The sequence below is a fragment of the Artemia sp. Qi Xiang Cuo genome, chromosome 11 (assembly GCF_049724085.1).
Source record: "Artemia sp. Qi Xiang Cuo chromosome 11, ASM4972408v1, whole genome shotgun sequence".
NCBI lineage: Eukaryota > Metazoa > Arthropoda > Branchiopoda > Anostraca > Artemiidae > Artemia > Artemia sp. Qi Xiang Cuo.
This window is the reverse complement of record NC_142804.1, coordinates 18,138,987-18,158,871: the sequence shown is the minus strand read 5'-3', so window position 1 is coordinate 18,158,871 and position 19,885 is coordinate 18,138,987. Positions and strand designations below refer to the sequence as shown.

The 19,885-nt window shown below is 37.9% G+C and overlaps 1 protein-coding gene across 1 annotated transcript in view; it reads left to right on the top strand.

The window, feature by feature from the left end:
- Window positions 1–19,885, top strand: part of LOC148946718 (oxysterol-binding protein-related protein 9) — a 159,889-nt gene that overhangs the window by 24,253 nt on the left and 115,751 nt on the right. Inside the window, exon 2 of the mRNA XM_089096347.1 lies at window positions 16,810–17,019. Within this exon, the coding sequence (XP_088952473.1) occupies window positions 16,810–17,019 (210 nt within the window). The remainder of the gene's footprint in view (window positions 1–16,809; window positions 17,020–19,885) is intronic.

Below are 19,885 nucleotides of genomic sequence, written 5' to 3'. Positions count from 1 at the left end.
TTTTTTTTCTCCATACCCGAGCACTTCGTATCGAAGGAGTTGTCGTATAAACTTCAAAAACGGCTCATTTGATTGGAAATTGGGGTGGCTAGTGCCCTTTGAATAGTTGAAAGTGATTTGAGGCAACTAGACCCCCCCCCCACGCCCATCATTCCCCCAAACACATCCAATCAAAATTTTGAGATACCGTTATGTTCAGCTTAGTTGATTTCCAGATAGAAAATATGTTTTTGTGGAGGACACTCCCCCACAACCCTTGGGGCAAGGGTTTTAAGTTATGCAATGAGGGCATATAAGAACAATTTTGGCATAATGTATTATTTATTAATTTCTTTCCTTTAGTCCAGGACATTTCCTGTTAACAAAATAGCTCTGGAAACTTTGAGAAGGGCTCATTCAACCTAAAATAGTGGTAGTTGTTGCGCTCTTTAGCAATCGAAAGTAATTGGAAGGCAACTAACGCCCCTTCAACACTACCCATTTACTGAAACACATCCAATCAAAATTTTGGGATAGCCATTTTGTTCATAGTAGTTGATTTCCAGATAGAAATTGGGTTTTTGAGGAGGACACTCCCCCACAGCCCTCAGGGCAAGGGTTGTAAGTTATACCCTGGGGACATATAAGGTTTTTAGAGAACACGTTGTCGTAGAAACTTCAAAAAGGGCTCATTCGATTGGAAATTCAAAAGGCTAGTGCCCTTTTTAATAGTCGAAAGTGATTGGAGGGCAACTACTCCCCCCTCCTCCCCACGCCCATCGTTCCTCCAAACACATCCAATCAAAATTTTGAGATAGTCATTTTGTTCAGCGTAGTTTATTTCCAGATAGAAAATATATTTTTGAGGAGGACACTCCCCCACAGCCCTCGGGGCAAGGGTTGTAAGTTATGCCCTGGGGGCATATAAGCTTTTATAGAACGCGTTGTCGTAGAAACTTCAAAAAGGGCTCATTTGATTGGAAATTGAAATGGCTAGTGCCCTTTTTAATAGTCTAAAGTGATTGAAAGGCAATAAAACCCCCTTCCTCGCCCGCCAGGATCTAACAGCGGTATGGTAAAATTTTGTAACATTAAATTAGCCCAATAGCAGATGGAACTATGGACAATGCACAGTTCGATACAACTCTCCTCCCACAGTCTTCGGAGCCCTAGCTGGAAGTTGTATCCAGGGGGAATATAAGATTTTTATTGAAATATTTGTCGTAGAAACTTCAAAAATGGCTCATTCGATTTGAAATTCAAAGGGCTAGTACCCTTTTTAATAGTTGAAAGTGATTTGAGGGCAACCAATCCCCCTCTTACGCCCACCTTTTCCCCAAACAAATCCAATAAAAAATTTTAGATATCCATTTTATTCAACGTAGTTGAAAGATTTGGAAATTAGGTCTTTAAGGATGACAACCCCTCCGCCCACAGCCCACAGCCCTCAGGGCAAGGGTTTTAAGTTATGCCCAGGGGCAATATAAAGTTTTTATTGAAATCGTTGTCGTAGAAACTTCATAAGGGCTAATTGAATTGGAAATTGAAAGGGCTAGTGCCTTTTTTAATAGTGGAAAGTGATCGGAGGGCAAGTAAGTGACTAACTCCACTTTCACGCCCATCATTTTCCCAAACACATCCAATCAAAATTTTTAGATCTCCATTTTGTTGAACGTTGTTCAAAGGTATTGAAATTTGGTCTTTAAGGATGATCGATTCCTTAGACCCCTCGCTGCACAGATTTTAAGCTCCACCCTGGGGGCATATAAGGCTCATTTAGGAAGTCGTTTCAAAAATCACAGGAAGCACGATCGCGCTACGTAAGTAAAGAACGATGTTGGCACACTGTATTATTTTTTTTCCATACCAGGACACTTCGTATCGAAGGAGTTGTCGTAACTGTTTAAGTATAAACAGTAAAAACATTATAAGGTAGTGGTGATGGGTGTAGAAAATAGTTTCAAAATTGCCTGAGGCCAAAACTTAGAAAGATTTTCCTTATACACTCATCTAAAACACTTTTATATAATTTGGTGAAAATGGGAGAAGTTTAGTAGGTTTGACAATGTTTAGCATAGTATACCCTCTTAAGGTTAAAAAAAAAATGGAGATTAATAAAATCTCCTCCTGTACCCCTCGCTCTTTACACCCAAGTTTTATAGGGTTTCAAAAATACTTTTTTTTCACTTCAATGGCTCTTGTTTTGATCAAATAAAAATAAAAAAATTATTTTAACTAGAAGTAAGGAGCAACATTAAAACTTAAAACGAACAAAAATTATTCCGTATATGAGGCTGCCCCTTCATCAAACCTCTCTCTTTAGGCTTAAATCTTAAAGATCTTCAAAAATTGTGAATTGGGACAGAAAGTCAAACTTAAGCGTCAAGAGCGATATTTGAGGTAATGGTAGCCCCCTCATACACGGAATAAATTTTGTTCGTTTTAATTTCACTCATAGACCCCGAAGCCGTCCCGAAAAGTCGGCGGCGCGCCGCCGAAAAAAAGATGGCGGCGCGTCGCCGAGCTTGCATCAGCGCGCTGACGCCGCCGCTGATTCTATCGGCGGCGGCGTCACTAAAAAGCCGCCGTGTTTTTGTTTCTTTCTCTCTTTTTTGGTTATCGATATCGATCTATCCCGGCTAATCTGTTTCTTAAAGATAATACTTTCATCTTGGGCTCGCCATGTATATCGGTTCGTAGGAAGGAGAAGATCCCTATCCCTTCCCAAGGCCAGAACATAATTTGCACTTTACAGAAAAAAATACAAATGAATATGCATTGTCAGTTTAATATATACATATACTGATATTTAGTAATCAAAATGTTAATAATATTTGATTTATTAAAGTTATAAAAGTAAAAACATTTATATTTTTTCAGTAAAGTGAAAATCATGCTCTGCCTTGGGAAGGCATAGGGGTTTTGAGGCATAGAGCTAGTATAGAAATATATCTATAGAAATCAATTACATTTTTTTGCACAGTTAGCAGAGCACACTGAAGTTGAAGTAGCATTAACCTTTGCCTTGAACTGATATAACTTAACAACTTATTTCAGAAAAGAATTTTTGAGGGTTATTCCGTTTGGATAAGAAAAGGGAGTAAATGTGCAGTTTAGTTCTTCCTGTAGTGTAGGGCGTAGGAGCCCTATGGGAAAGGTCCAGGTTTGTTCTCCCGTATAAAACAAATTATTTCAGCAGATACAAAGAAGAAGCCCATTTGCGGCATTCTGTGGGACCCCAAGGTTCAATACTAGCATCAGATCCCGCAAATGGCAGTTTACGCTCGTCAAGTTCTGGCTATACCGGCCACATGTGCCCCAGCTAAACGGCTTTTTAGCACGACAGGACTGATAGTGACTGCAAATAGATCAATGATCCAGGCAGAGCGAACAAACTCACTTTTGTTACATCAGTTGTAACTGAAGTTATTTAATCGCTGATTTAAAATAGTTGGTCTTGTTAAGCCATGGTATGTGACATGTATACAGTGTTTTTTCGATGTTGTTATTTCTTTTGTTTTTTCAATTCCTTTTCGCATGTATTTGATGAACAGGAGATGTTTGAACTTCAAACTTTGAAAGTTATACACACATTAGCCTAAATAATTAACAAGAAGGAAATGACTAAACACGGGATTGTATATGAACAATGCGATGTTAAACATAAACACAACAAGTAAGTAAGTCAAGTAAGTCATATTGTTCTTGTATGTTTTAGCCAACCATTTAAAAATCCTTGCTAAAATCGAGGTTGAACGTGCTTGGTGAAGTAGAATTTTATTATTATTTTTAATCAGAAAAATCGGCGCGCCGTGGCGCGCCACCAGTCTAAAATCGGCGGCGTACCGCCAAAGAAAGTTCGGTGCGCCGGGGGGCATCCCGCCACCGACACTAAATCACACATTCGTCGTCGTCATGTTGGCGCGGCGCGACTCCGGGGACTATTCACTCCTTTCTCTTGCCAGGAAAAGATCCTTCCCTTCACTGTGTAAAATTTTCAATGGATAATTCCCCCTGGAAAATTTTTTCCCCAAAGGAAATTCTTCCTGTGGAACCCCCCCCCCCCCACCCCGACAGAAATTTCGCCCCAAAACATTTTAATATCCATTTTCTTTCAATTAATTAAAAAAAAAATTCCACAAAATAAGTTTTTCAAAGAAAAGTAAAGAACCCGATTAAACCAAAAATGAGAAAAATCAAATCAAATAATCTACCAAGCGTGAAACAGCCACAAATCAGCATCGATAAATAAATGAAACTCAAAACGAACAGAAATTACAATAAATTACCGAGTCAAACTGGAAACAAGCAGAAATTAACATGAGTAGGGCTCAAAACCCCTATGCCTTCCCAAGACCAGAACATAATTTGCACTTTAATGAAAAAATATAAATATTTTTACTTTGATAACTTTAATAAATCAAATAATATTAACATTTTGATTACTAAATATCAGTATATGTATAATAAACATTAATTTGTATTTTTTTCAGTAAAGTGTAAGTTATGTTCTGGCCTTGAGAAGGCATAGGGTTTTGAGCCCTACTCATGTTAATTTCTGCTCATTTTGAGGTTGACTCAGTTATTTATTATAATTTCTGTTCGTTTTGGGTTTCATTTATTTATCGATGCTGATTTGTGGTAGTTTCACGCTTGGTAGATTATTTTATTTTATTTTTGGTTTAATAGAGTTCTTTACTTTGCTTTGTAAAACTTATTTTGCGGAAAAAGTTTTTTTAATTAATTTCTGTTCGTTTTATATTGACTTAGTCTTTTCAGGGAAAAAGAAAATAATACTTTAAAGCTTTTCGTTTTTTTAAGACTTTATAGTTTGGCCTGCTATTTCTATGCAGGAGAAAAATTTTCAGTAATGTTTAACAACATACACCCTTTAAAAAAATCTGGACACAAATAGTAGTGTTTAATTTAGTTCCATACCTCCTCTAGTTGACCTGAAATAGAAAACTTGATACCATTCGCAGAAAAAATCTGTTTACTTTCTTTGATAGCTTGGATAGCTTTGATCCGTTGATTTTGAATTGAAGTTATCAAGTATTTTGGGCAATAGGTTGCATAGGTTGCATCGAGACTGGGCTGGGTAATTGTAGACAGAGAAAAGCCAAGACAGATAGTCCAAGTAATTGAGAGGCAAATGTTTAAATGGATGGGGCACAGGTAAACGGCAGGAGTATGAATGACTCTCTTATTGGACACATACTTGTCAGGTTAGTTTTTGGAAAAGCGTGCCTGCCTAGAGTCTTAGGGCATGCTGATCAAGAATTCTAAAAAAAAGCAACCAAGGCACACCCGCCTATGGTCTTAAGAAGGTTGACCAAGAATTTAAAATTGACATAGGACCATAAATTTGCTTGAAATAACAGGCAAAACAATCGTTTAAAGCCCTTTTTATCTTTCAAATAGTACCTACCCGTTGCCTAAGCTTAGCCCCACATTCTGAAAAAAATTTGAATTTTTCACAAATTTTCCTAATTTTTAGGTCACTTGCCCAAGACTTTGGGCGGGTGGGCGCCCCCAAATATTGTCCCAAGTTCCTCTCTCAATTATGCATTTGTTCACAGATGCCTAGTGTCTCCAGTCCCTTTCCCAACAGTATCTAGTCGTTGTCTTAGCTCATTTCTAGAAAATCTGATCCAATTTCCACTTTTTCAAATTTAGGGTCACTTGCCTGAGACTCTGGTTAGGTGAGGTGGGCACCTCCAAAAATTTGTCCCAACTTCCACTCTAGCCTTAGAACTTATTCACGGATACCTAAAACCGTCAACGGTTAGACTGTTGCCCTTGGATTCAGTCGTTCTTGAGATACTGCTGAGATGCCTTATTGGGAATTAGCATTAACACAGTGCATTTGGATTTAATCTTATGGCAACATTTAGTTTTTAAACATAAAGTCAAATGAGAGGGTGGGCGTGGGAGGGGGATTAGTTTCCGTCCAATCACTTTCGACTATTAAAAATGACATTAGTCCCTTCTATTTTTAATCGAGTGAGCCCTTTTCGAAGTTCCTACGACAACTCCTTCGATACGAAGTGCCCTGATCTAAAAAAAAAAAAAAAAAAAAAAAAAAAAAAAAATACATTGTACCCACATCGATCTTTCCTATAAAAATGTCAAGCCTTCCAATCACTTTCGACTATTAAAAAGGGCACTAGCCCTTTCAATTTCCAATCAAATGGGTCCTTTTTGAGTTTCTACAACAACGCCTTCTATAAATACCTTAAATGCTTCCAGGGCATAAATTACAACCCTTTCCGCGAGGGCTGTGATGGGTTTGCCATCCTCAAAGACATAATTTCCAGACCTTTTGACTACGTTGAACAAACTGGTTATCTCAAAATTTTTATTTGGATGTGTTTGGGGAAATGGTGGGCATGAGAGGGGGGTTACTTGCCCTCCGATCACTTACGACTATTAAAAAGGGCACTAACCGTTTTAATTTCCAATCAAATGATTCCTTTTTTAATTTTCTACGACAACGCTTTCTATAAAAAAAAAAACTAATGTGCACCCTTGTTATAACTGACAACTCTTGTCCTGAGGGCTGTTGGGGGAGTTTCATCATCAAATATATAATGTCCAGACTTTTTAACTGCGGCAGACAGAATAGCTGTCTAAAATTTCTGATTGGATGTGTTTGGGGAAATGGTGGGTGTGATAGGGGTGTTAGTTATCCTCCAATCACTTTCGACTATTAAAAAGGGCTCACACTCAAGCGGTTACCAGTTGAATAAGCCCTAATTGAAGCGTTAGCCATGTGGCTATGATTAAAAAACCTGGTATACCCCCACAACCCTTTTTGTAGATCTTGTCGCGTATTTTCTGAGGGGTTACAAAACCCAAACTCCTCCTACATAAAGTTATAAATCGCGTTGAACTAATTAGCTACCTAAAAAGGTTGATTAAATGTGTCTGGAGAAAAGGTCGGTGTGGAAGGGGTTTTAGTTGCCTTCCAATCACTTTCGATTATTAAAAAGGCTGCTAGCCATTTCAATTTCCAATCAAATGAGCCCTTTTTGAAGTTTCTACGACGATGCTTTCTATAAAAAAACTTATATGCCCACAGGGCATCATTTACAACCCTTGCCCTGAGGGCTGTGGGGGGAGGTTGTCATCCTCAAAGACATAATTTCCATAATTTTCAACTACGTTGAACAAAATGGCATTCTCAAAGCTTTTATTGGATATTTTTGGTGAAAAGGTGAACGTAAGAGTGGGATTTGTTTCTCTCTAATTACTTTTACCTACTAAAAAGGGCACTAGCCCTTTGAATTTTCAATCGAATGAGCCTTTTTTGAAATTTCTACGACAACGCTTTCTATAAAAACCTTATTTGTCCCCAGGGCATAACTTATAACCCTTGCCCTAAGGGCTGTGGGGGAGTGTCCTCCTCCTCAAAAATAATTTTTACCTGGAAATCAACTACGCTGAACAAAATGGCTATCTCAAAAATTTGATCCTTCCATTCACTTTGACTATTAAAAAAGGCACAAGCCACTCCAATTTTCAATCGAATGAGCCCTTTTCGAAGTATCTACGACAACTCCTTGGATACGAAGTACCCTGGAGTAAAGGAAAAAAAAATAATACATCGTGCCAGCATCGTTCTTTACTTAGGCAGCGCGATTGCGCTGCCTATGATAACAAAAACTATCTGTGAACAATAGTCAAATTGCGTGACTTCCAGCTCTTTGCTCTGGGAGCTTGGGGGTCATGTCATCCCCAAAGGTATATTCACTGGACTTTTATACTATGCTAATGTCTATTTCAACTTTTGATAAGATTTCTTTGGGGAAAAAGGAGCGTGAGAGGGGGGTTTGGTGCCCTCTAATCTTTATGGTTACTCAAAAAGGGCACTAGAATTTGGGATTCCATTCAAATGAGCCAACTTCGGATGTTTTTGACCATTGGTTAGGTATGACCACCGCTGGAAAAAAGCAACTAATAAATGATCTTCAATCCATGATCTTTGTTCTGAAAAAAACTCCATATTTTTGTAGATAGTAGCTTGAAACCTCCACAGCAGGGCTCTCTGGTATGCTAACTCTGATGGTGTAATTTTCGTTAAGATTGCTTGATTTTTGGAAAATTTCCCTTTTTCAAAAATCGCGCAAATTTTCTCAGACTTGCAGCTTGTTTTGGGTAACACTAAACTTGATGAATTTTACGCGTTTGGAATCAGCATAAACAGTCAGTTCGTTTGATGTATGTACTGTTATCGGAATTTCTTTTTATAGTTTCAATTACTATTGAGCCAAGTTGCTCCTTACTTACTGTTTGTTACCACAAACTTTTTGAAAATTAGTCAAAATTCAAGATCATGGGTGTTTTGCTTGGCTACCTTGAAAAGTAGCTGAGTCTAGTGAATGAAATTTTCAGCAATGAATCCAGAGCCTAAATTATGGCCCGCGAAACATTTTTAGGCATCTATCTCCACCCTTCCTCCTCCTCCAAAAGACACCAGATGTTAATTATCTTAGATCAACTTTATGACATTAGAATACAGGTTTCAGAACTAGATCTACAGTGGAAGTAAGGTCCAAGGAAAGTGTTTTGAGTCTCATGTCTTTTGCTAAGTCATGACTTATAAGGTTTTAGATTTTGTAGAGATGAGTAAAATTTGAAAGAAAATCCTAACATATTCTAAAATTCTGCTCAAATCAACGTTTAAATATTTGTTTGCAAAATCAAGTCAGAAAAATGCTTGAACCAAAATTAACAAAAAAATAGACACCCACAGTAAAAATGAAGACATTTCAAGAGTTAGACAAGAAGTAGGCCATTAAGACTAAGTATATCAAAATACCTATACTATAACATAGGCATCAATAAATATTATCACATCGATTTTTTGGTAACACAGTTTTAGCATAAAATACTTGGCAAGTAATGTTAAATTTAGAAATAGTTTAACTTTAAAATACTATTGTAAAATATACTGGATATTATATATTTATAAGCACTATTTTTGCAGTACGGGAGCTTCCTGATGTCACTCTAAATGGGTGCAAACAATATTTTGAGCACGTGTCTACATGGTTTTCAGCCTAATTGGCCAGTAAATGTCAACCTCATTGATGCCGATGAGTATAAAACTGATCTGGTGGCCCAAAAGATGCTGATGGATCTGTCTCTTCTTGACCTCTTCCAAAGATTTTGATAGAGTTTACCATCAGTGCCTTTGCCTGAAGCTAAAGGCTGTAGGCACATACTTGAATGTTGTACAATGGCTTGGCAATCTCTTGTCAGGAAGAAAACAGAGAGTGAAGGTTTATGGGGAGAATATGTAATATTATTTTCAACTGTCAAGAGTGTTGAAAGTGTAGAGTTCTGCAAGGAACAGTTCTTAGACAAACGCTTTTTAAATTTACCAAAACAATTCCCCCAGGGTTATTCAGAATAAGACGCACATCTATGCTGTCAGCTTAAAAATATTGCCCTTTCTGTTTAAGTCTCACCTCAGTTGTTTGACTTTGATAAGCTCAGTGACTGGGCAAAACTTTGGTGCCTGCTTTTTAATATCCAGTTGTAAAATAGGTAATCCACTTCTGATTAATGGAAAATTCTGATTTAGAATTAAGATATAGAAGCTGTACATGACCTTAGCAGAAGAATGTTTGGATCCCCTTCTTGCAAGTGATACTGAGAGGGATCTTGAATTTTTTGCATATAAAAAGCTAATGTCTGGCATCTATGCACAGGCAACTGTAGCTAAGGTCAAGTAGACATCCAGTGATATTAAACGTATCTTCAGATGCCATTCTCCTACCATTGTCACTATATATTTTCAAAGGTGTAATTTACTTTAAAGTAAAGTTTATCATGTGTGTGCCAGCCATTTGATAAGGTTGACCAGCAGGCACTGAACTCTACACAATGGCATGCCTCCAAGACATGAAGGACATAAAGTATTTATCAAACTGTGACCAGCTCAAACCTCCAATCCTCAGTTACAGAAAGAAGAGGGAGATATCACTATGTCCTATCTGCTAATGAATTATGGAGGAATCCCCTTTCAGCTGGATGGCCGAAGCCTTCAACCCCCAGTTACTGAATGAACAGGGAGATGTTACTATGGCATAATAGCTGTTGGATTCTTGAGAATATCCCTTATAACTGGATAGTACTATCGACATAAGAGTTTACTCAAAGAAGTTACTGAAAAATATACCAAACATGAATTTGAGGAACAACTTATGTTCAAATCGTGTTATGAGCTTGTGGAGCTCCGGCACTAAAAAAAAGGTGAATACCCCCCCCCCCACCTGTGTTGATGCTTCAACATGGTCTTTGGAAAGACTGGTGTAAAAATCATGACAAAATGTGTGGCTTACTCCTATAGCTCCAACTTACCTTCTTCCCTAACCCATCATCTATACGTTTATCTTGATTGGTTGATGCTACAGTTTGTGTTCACGTCTCATTGGTCCAAGGCGTATTCACGGTAGTTTTCAAGACAATTTAAAATCAATCTTGGCAAAAACTACTTGTGGTTGGACGTCCCCTTGGGCCAAGATATATGTCGTTTAAGTTCTAAGACAAAAAGATAAGGACACTTTCAGTAATTGAAAGTATTCTCTGTACTGGAATGCTTTTTTATGCGCGTCAGGAAGTCCAGAGTGGATTCTATGATTACCAAAAAACATTATAAGCCCAGTAACTCCTTTTGGTCTGGACTGTTGGAAAATGTTTTAATTATTCTAAATCCTGCTCGTCTAAGCTGATTTAAAGTGTTCCAAGTCTATTGGCTACTTCTGGTCTGGGCTGATTCGATACCTCCTTTTAATCTGGGCTGAATGAAAGTATTCCAAGTCTGGTAGCTCCTTCTGGTCTGGGCTGATCGAAAATATTCCAAAATTGATATCTTCTTTTGGTTTGGACTGATAAAAGTATTCTGATCTGGAATATTTTGCAGAATTGGTCCTGGAGACAGCCGAACCGTTTGGCCTAGGTGGTTAGTTTCTTGCCCTGTGATTTTCAAGAATAGACTGCTACAATTTTTAGGGACAGTATAATAACCAAAATGACATTTAATCATAAAATAATCTTGGGTTGACATAGTATTTGCATGCATGTTATTTATGGACTGACTCACAAAACTGGGAAAAGGTTTCCACTCCCAAAATAGAAATAAAAACAATGCAGTACCAATAGCCATTTGGTTATTTGTGCCCCCTGGGGTGTGATATTTTGAGACAGACCTTCCCTATCTCTTTGTAAAAGAGTCTTTCTTGTTGGTGTATAGGTGTCCACCATGGCTTTCCCCCATGATTTTCCCTGTCGGCCAGCTTCAGAGTGTCTTAAGCAGACAGACCTTTGTCCCTCATCATAGGCAGCGCGCTAGCGCTGCCTAAGTAAAAAAACGATGTGGGCACAATGTGTTTTTGTTTTTTTTTCTCCACCCGGGCACTTCGTATCGAAGGAGTTGTCGTAAAAACTTCCAAAATGGCTCATTCGATTGGAAACGGGAGTGGCTAGTGCCCTTTTTAATAGTCGAAAGAGGTTGGAGGGCTACTACCCTCCCCCCCTTCCCATACCCATCATTCTCCAAAATACATCCAGTCAAAATTTTGAGATAGCCATTTTGTTTAGCGTAATTGTTTTCTAGATATAAAATATGTTTTTGAGGAGGACACTCCCTCACAACCCTTAGGGCAAGGGTTTAAGTTATGCCCTGGGGGCATTTAAGGTTTTTATAGAAGGCGTTGTCGTAGAAACTTCAAAACAGGCTGATTCAATTGGAAATTTAAAGGGCTAGTACCCTTTTTAATAGTCGAAAGTGATTGGAGGGCAACTAGCCCCCCCCCACGCCCATCATTTCCCCGAACACATCCAATCAATATTTTGAGATAGCCATTTTGCTCCACGCAATTAAAGTTCAGGAAATTATACCTTTGAGCAGGACACTTCCCCCACAGTCTTCAGAGCAAGGATTATAAGTTATGTCCTGGGGGCATATACGTTTTTGTTGAATTCTTTGTCGTAGAAACTTGAAAAAGGGCTCATTCGATTGGAAATTCAAAGGTCTAGTGCCCTTTTTAATAGTCGAAAATTATTTAAGGGCAACTAGCCCCCCTCTCTCGCCCACCTTTTCCCCACACACATCCAATCAAAATTTTTAGATAGCCATTTTATTCACTGTTTTGGATTTCCAGATAGAAATTATGTTTTTGAGGAGGACACTCCCCCACAGCCCTCAGGGCCAGGGTTGTAAGTTATGCCCTGGGGGCATATAAGGCTTTTACTGAACGCCTCGTCGTAGAAACTTCAAGAGTGATTCATTCGATTGGAAATTGAAATGGCTAGTGCCCTTTTTAATAGTCGAAAGTGATTGGAAGGTAACAAACACCCATTCCACGCCCACCATTTCCCCAAACATATCCAATCAAAATTTCTTGATAGCCATTTTGTTCCACAAAGTTTAAATTTCAGGAAATTATACCTTTGGGCAGGACACTCCCCATAGTCTTCAGGGCAAGGGTTATAAGTCATGCCCTGGGGGCATATAAGGTTTTTATTGAAATGGGCAACTAACCCCTCTCTCACGCCCACCATTTCCCCAAACACATCCAATCAAAATTTTGAGATATTCATTTTGTTCAACGTAGTCGAAAGTTCTGGAAAGTAGGTCCTTTAGGATAAAAACCCCATCAGAGCTTTCAGTGCAACGGTTGTAATTTGTGCCCTGGGGGCATATAAGGTTTATATAGAAAGTTGTTGTAGAAACTCCAAAAGGGTCTCATTTGATTGGAAATTGAAATTGACCTTTTTAATAGTCGAAAGTGAGTGGAGAGTACCGTTAATACCCTCCTTCTCATTTCTATAATATCCTCAAACACGTGTAATGGAAGTTTAGATATAGCCAATTTGTTCAACGCAGTGAAATACTCTTGAAAAGATGAATATAAGGATAACGAACCCCCCAGAATCCACAGCGCAAAGGTCTTAAGTTATGCCTAGGGGGCATATGGGGTTTTTATTGATAGCTTTGTCGTAAAAACTTCAAAAGGGGCTCATTCAATTGGAAATTGAGAGGGATAGTTCCATTTTTAATAGGTGAAAGTGATTGGACGCTAACTAACCCCTCTCACGCCCACCATTCCCCCAAACACATCCAATTAAAATTTTTAGATAGCCATTTTGTTCAACGTAGTAGAAAGTTCTGGAAATAAAGACTTTGAGGATGACACCCCCCCCCCTCCAGCCCTCAGGGCGAGGGTTGTAAGTTATCCCCTGGGGGCACACAAGGTTTCTATTGAAAGCGTTGTCGTAAAAACTTCAAAAAGGCTCATTTGTTTGGAAATTGAAAGGGCTAGTGCCTTTTTTAATAGTTGAAAGTAATTGGAGAAAGGCTAACGCCCCTCTCACGCCCACTATTTTCCCAGCCACATCCAATCAAAACTTTGAGATAGCCAATTCGTGTAACGTAGTTGAAAGTTCTGTAAATTAGGTCTTAGAGGATGACAACCACCCTCACTGCCCTTCGGGTAAGAGTTGTAATTTATGCCCTGGAGACCATATAAGGTGTTTATAGGAATTGTTGTCGTAGAAACTCGAAAAAGGCTCATTCGATTGGAATTCGAAAGGCCTAGTGCCCTTTTTAATAGTCGGAAGTAATTGGAAGGCTTGACATTTTCATAGTAAAGATCGATGTGGATTTAATGTTTTATTTTTTTTTGTTGATGTTGTTGTTTAGACCAGGGCACTTTGTATCAAAGGAGTTATCGTAGGAACTTCGAAAAGGGCTCATTCGATTGAAAATAGAAAGGGCTGATGCTCTTTTTAATAGTCGGAAGTGATTGGAGGGAAACTAATCCCCCTCCCACGCCCACCCTCCCATTTGACTTTATGTTTAAAAACTAAATTTTGCCATAAGATTAAATCCAAAGGCACTGTGTTAATGCTAATTCCCAGTAAGGCATCTCCGCAGTATCCCAAGAACGACTGAGGGTATTATGTTCAAACTTTTAAGGCTGCTTCTGCTCTTAAAATTTAACCAAATCAAAATAACGTAAGTGTATCTAAGCTATCAAAGAAAGTAAACAGATTTTTTTGCGAATGCTATCAAGTTTTCCATTTCAGGTCAACTAGAGGAGGTATGAAACTAAATTAAACACTACAATTTATGTCCAGATTTTTAAGAGGGTGTATGTTGTTAAAAATTGCTGAAAATTTTTCTCCAGCATACAAATAGCAGGCCAAACTATACATTCTTAAAAAAACGAAAAGATTTAAAGTATTACTTTCTTTTTCTCGGAAAAGACGATGTCAATATAAAACGAACAGAAATTAATTAAAAACACTTTTTCCGCAAGATAATTTTTTCAAAGAAAAGTAAAGACCTACATTAAAGCAAAAAGGAGCAAAAATAAAATCAAATAATCTCCCATGCGTGAAACTACCACAAATCAGCATCGATTAAGGCATGAAACCCAAAACGAGCAGAAATTACAATAAATAACCGAGTCAAACTCAAAACTAGCAGAAGTTAACATAAGTTGGGCTCAAAACCCCTATGCCTTCCCAAGGCCAGAACATAATTTGCACTTTACTGAAAAAATTACAAATGAATGTGCATTGTCATATTAATATACATTTACTGATGTAATCAAAATCTTAATATTATTTGATTTATTAAAGTTATAAAAGTAAAAACATTTATATAAGTTATAAAAGTAAAACGCCACTGACCCCCACCCTAAACTAAATGATTGACAACATCAAGACTTGAGCCCCAGGCTTGAAGTTCATGGAAAGTTCAGTGCTAATGGTTAAAGCTAATGGTGCTATAATTATTTATGCTACACTAGCTCTTATCCCCGAGGGGCTGCCGACTCTCAGAAATCAGGTACACCAGGTAGCGCGTGCCAAGCTTGGCGGAATTGTACCAAGCGTTGCAGAACTGTCCCAATTGTGGCGGAACTGTGCAAAGCATGGCGATGTGCGCCAAGCCTGATACAAAGATGTTCAGTTAAACATCATGTCAAGTTGGGAATGTGTATTATACTTTTATTGAGTTAATTAATACTTAGTAGAAGCTGATGAACTAGTGTCATATTCCAAAATCAGAATCATCAGTAAAACTTTCATTGTTTCACATTTACCAGATTATTTATCAAACACTAGGAGTAATAAACATTGCTAAAACTAGCAATAATAATTTGTTCTTAAACCCACTATAACTGACAAGACAAATGTGGAGTAATAAATTACAAGAGAAAAAAAGAGCCCAAAGTATAAAATAATAAAATAGAAGAAAAGATGGGATAAGACCATGAAATGGCTAAAACAAAGCAATGAAGATGTGAAACAAACCACATAAAGATAAGACGGAGTGGTCCCAGCAGTTCGAGCACAGTTTTACTATTACTTTACGGTTATATTCACTTCTGCTAGCAACGATTTTTGAATACCCAATCTGGAGCTTAAACTTATTGTCGGAAACTGTACTTTAGTCATTCCAGAGTTACGCCCTTTTGGCAGCCTGTATGCACATAGGTGTTTTGATTTAGTTCAACACTCCCCTTAACATTCTCTGAAAGCTTCACCTGAATGTCCTTGGTCTTTTTAAACACTAAAGATCGAACATGGCCTCTTCCCAATTACAAATACTATGAGTAAACAGTGGACGAATTGAATAACCCGAGTACTGTGGGGGGTTGACATCTCCAGGGGCATGGTTTCTGAACCTTTCGACTTTTCTGAACAAAATGGCTATCTCAAAATTTTGATTGGATGTGTTTGGGGAATTATTGGGCGTTTGAGGGGGGCTGGTTGCCCTCCGATCACTTTTGACTCTTAAAAGGGGTGCCAGAACTTTCAATTTCCGATCGAATAAGCTCCTTCCGAAGTTTCTACAAGTCCTTCTATACGAAGTGCCTTGGTGAAAAGAAAAAAATAAATAAATGACACATCGTGCTCACATTGCCCTTCACTTAAGTAGTGGCAAAGGTTTCAGCTAGTTCAATTAGAACATCTAGTGAACAAGACCGTTGGATACTTGTTGATATATCCCCTGTATCTCAAGTTGTTCGTGCATTGACGCACTGTAAACCGGTTTCTTTCGCTAGTTTCTTGTAATTTAGTTGTTGTAGAAGTAGCAGTAGTAGTAATTGTAGTAGTAGTAGTAGCATGCAAATATTGCATTTTTGTCAATCAATCACCCCACCCTCATCATTCCATGAAAGTTCTAACTTAATACCTTTAGTCATTCCAGAGTTACGCCCTTTTGGCAGCCTGTATGCAGATAGGTGTTTTGATTTAGTTCAACACTCCCCTTAACATTCTCTGAAAGCTTCACCTGAATGTCCTTGGTCTTTTTAAACACTAAAGATCGAACATAACCTCTTTCCCAATTACAAATACTATATGTAAACAGTGGACGAATTGAATAACCTACAGCCCTCGTTCCGAGGACTGTGGGGGGTTGACATCTCCAGGGGCATGATTTCTGAACATTTCAACTTTTCTGAACAAAATGGCTATCTCAAAGTTTTGATTGGATGTGTTTGGGGAATTATCGGGCGTTTGAAGGGGGCTGGTAGCCCTCCGATCACTTTTGACTCTTAAAAGAGGTGTCAGAACTTTCAATTTCCAATCGAATGGGCTCCTTCTGAAGTTTCTACAACTCCTTCTCTACGAAGTGCCATGGCGAAAAGAAAAAAATACATAAATAACACATTGCTCTTTAATTAAGTAGTGCTATCGTGCTGTCAATGATTTCCTTGAGTGTTTTCTCATAGACTTTATCGATTTGGCATTTGACTTACTTGTTTAATGTTTGGCAGTGAAATAGATCTTTGATTAATTTTTCAGTCCAAAGAGAAGATGAAACGAGGTCTAAGAAGGGGCTGTATGCGTCTTCGTGGGGCCTATGTAGGCATAGAAGGAGCCGAAGAGGAAGCTACGTTTGCTATTACGTCAGATGGCAAAACTTTTCATTTACAAGGCAAAGATGTTGAGGAAAGAGAAAAATGGATAAGAGCCTTAGAAAATGCTATTAAAAATGTTGCACAACGAAATGTGGTGAGTGAGAAATCTATATCTATATATAGATTTATATGACTAGAAATCTATATAGATTTCTAGTCATATAGAAATCTATATGACTTAAAACTAACCCCTTTGAAGATATCTGTCTTTATTCAACAAACATGTTCTGCTTGTGTGATCCAATAGAGATTCAAAAGCCTTAATAAAAAAAGTTATGTTATATAAAAGTTAAAGTTCTAACCTGAAGATTATAATACATACTGACTCTACACAGGTTTAATTTCTTTTTTCACGGTAAAGCATTTTTTCGGTTAAAAAGCAACTGCTAAATCTATGTTTGTGGATGGAATAACGAAAAAAGCCATCCGGAGACACATAATGATTTCCTTTTTTCAACGTTGATTGAACGTTGCTGTTGATGAGGAGACTAGTGCTTCAAAGCTCAATTGTGTTTTCGAGTAAGAGATAATAATGTGCCTTCTCCAAATGTCCTGCAATGAAATTTGACATAAGAATTTGCAGTGGCATCATGCTTGTATAATATTTGCAGACTTGAATATGCAATGAGTCAAAACTAATTAGAGTTACTTGTACTTCAGATTACTTGTGCGAACTGCTGATTCTTGTTTATAGCAGTGCTGAAAGCCATGTAGCCCTCAAGATAGCCCCAAGTTTATACAAAGCCTCCAACCAAACTAGAGGCCCCGGGGAAACCTTTTGCTCTCTGGTTGTAAGCCGGCTTCAGTGCTTTGTGTTTACTTGGGAAAGAGTTATTAGCCCTTGACATGCACTAGTGGAACCATTTTTTTTTCTTTTTTTTGAAATCCTGACACTTTCAGGGCTGTAAGTAATACGAAAATCTTCCGCATGGAACATCACGGAGTTGAAGACTGGTACCGTTATGACATTTAAACTCATGAATTTATACATTTTGAAGTAGAATTGTTAGCAGTTTCTAAACCTCATCTCCCAGGGTTAAGAAACATGAAATTAGAGGATCTAGAACTTATTTATTTTGTGGAGGAGGGTTAAAGTGTATTGCCAGGACGTAGATAAGGAAGCTTTTTTTTAAGTCTTCCTCAGTTTGGCTAGGTATCAATAATTGAATTTTAGTTGTAGAGTTTGTGACCAAAAAGTGCAAGGTATGAGTCATAGTGGTAAATACCCTGTAGTATTAGCCGACTGATACTCAATATAGATAATAAATCGAATATAATCCTATATCCCAGAGGAGTAGCTCTTCAGAAGATACGTCTGTTATATTATCAAGCAGTTCGTGGTAATAAAATGTAAGTAAGGAGCAACCCGGCTCAATAGTAACCGAAACCCTAAAAACGGAACTTTGATACCAATAGATAAATCAAAAAGTTGGATTTTTATGCTGATTTGAAATCTACAAGTTTTAGTAAGCTTGGTCACATCAAATAAAGGCTACGAGCCTGATAATATTTACCTGATTTTTGAAAAAGGGGGAAAATCCCCTAAAATGCATAGAATCTTAATGAAAATCACAAGATCAGATTCAGCATATCTGAGAACCCTACTGTAGAGGTTTTAAGCTCCTTTTTTGATTTCCCCAGGGGATGATCGTATCAACCCAGTGGGCCTTAAACTCGGGACAGGACTCATTCTAACGGAAATTAAAAAGTTCTAGTGCCCTTTTTAAATGACAAAAACATATGGAGGGCAACTAGGCACCCTCCCACGCCACGTTTTTCCTGAAACCGTCCGATCAAAATTATGAGATTGCTTTTTTGTTCAGCATAGTTGAAAGGCCGAATAATAATGTCTTTGGAGATAACTTGACCTTCCACAGCCCCTGGGGTAAGGTCTTTAGTTATAAAATTTACCATTGTTTGCGTATAGTATTTGTTATTGGGAATTATGCATACATTTTTCGAGTGGGAAGGGGAGGACGAATTTTTTGCTGGGTGAACTTTGCACGGGGAGAGTTTTCCGTGAAGAGGGAATTTTCCAGGGGGTGAACTTTTCGGGGGAAATTGTATACTGGGTGAATTTGCCAGGATTCTTGTGCGAAATTTCTTTATATGTCTTGCTTTCTCTTTATAACTCAATTTTATGCGTGGAGGTGTTAAGGGTAATTATCTGGGGTAAAATTTCACCAGGATTGAATTTTACAGAGGATATATCCATGGGGAGGGGTATTTTTCCGTGGGGGTGGAGCCAGATTTCCTGGTGTTATTAAAAAAACCATCAGGAATTAAATAACAAAACAATTTTTTTCTACTGAATATATATTAAAACTTAAAAGGATATTAAAACTTAAAACGAACAGAAATTATTACGTATACGAGGAGGGTTTCCGCTTTCTCCACACCTCGCTCTTTACGCTAAAGCTTAAATTTTGTCCTAATTCTTCAAATACGACTCCTGAAACAAAAAGATCATTTAATTAGAACAATAAGTAGCTTTTTTAAATGCAGAAAAACTTTAGCGTGAAGAGCGAGGTGTTGAGGAGGGGGAAACACTCCTCGTATACGTTTTAATTTCTGTTCGTTTTAAGTTTTAATATTGCTCTTTACTTTCAGTTGAAAAAGCTTTTTTTTAATCTCGTCAAGAGATGCGTATGTTAAAGCATCCTGTATATGAAGAAGCAGTTTTTGTCAGAAATCGCATTTATTTGGGTATTATCATTGGTTGTTAATAACATGTGGATACAAACACTAGCTTTCAAATGAGCCCTTAAAGATCTTTCTATGGTGTTTCAGTGCCCCACCATCGGCGACAAAAAAAAGAATTAAAAATGGCGACACATTACTGCTTCGCATGCGAAAACTGCTTCCCATGTCATCAGTTAGCTCTTTTAAGACAGACTACCGACTCTGCCAAACTTACCTTTTTTTGTGCCTGCACTTGTTTGCCGGCACTTTTTTTTTAC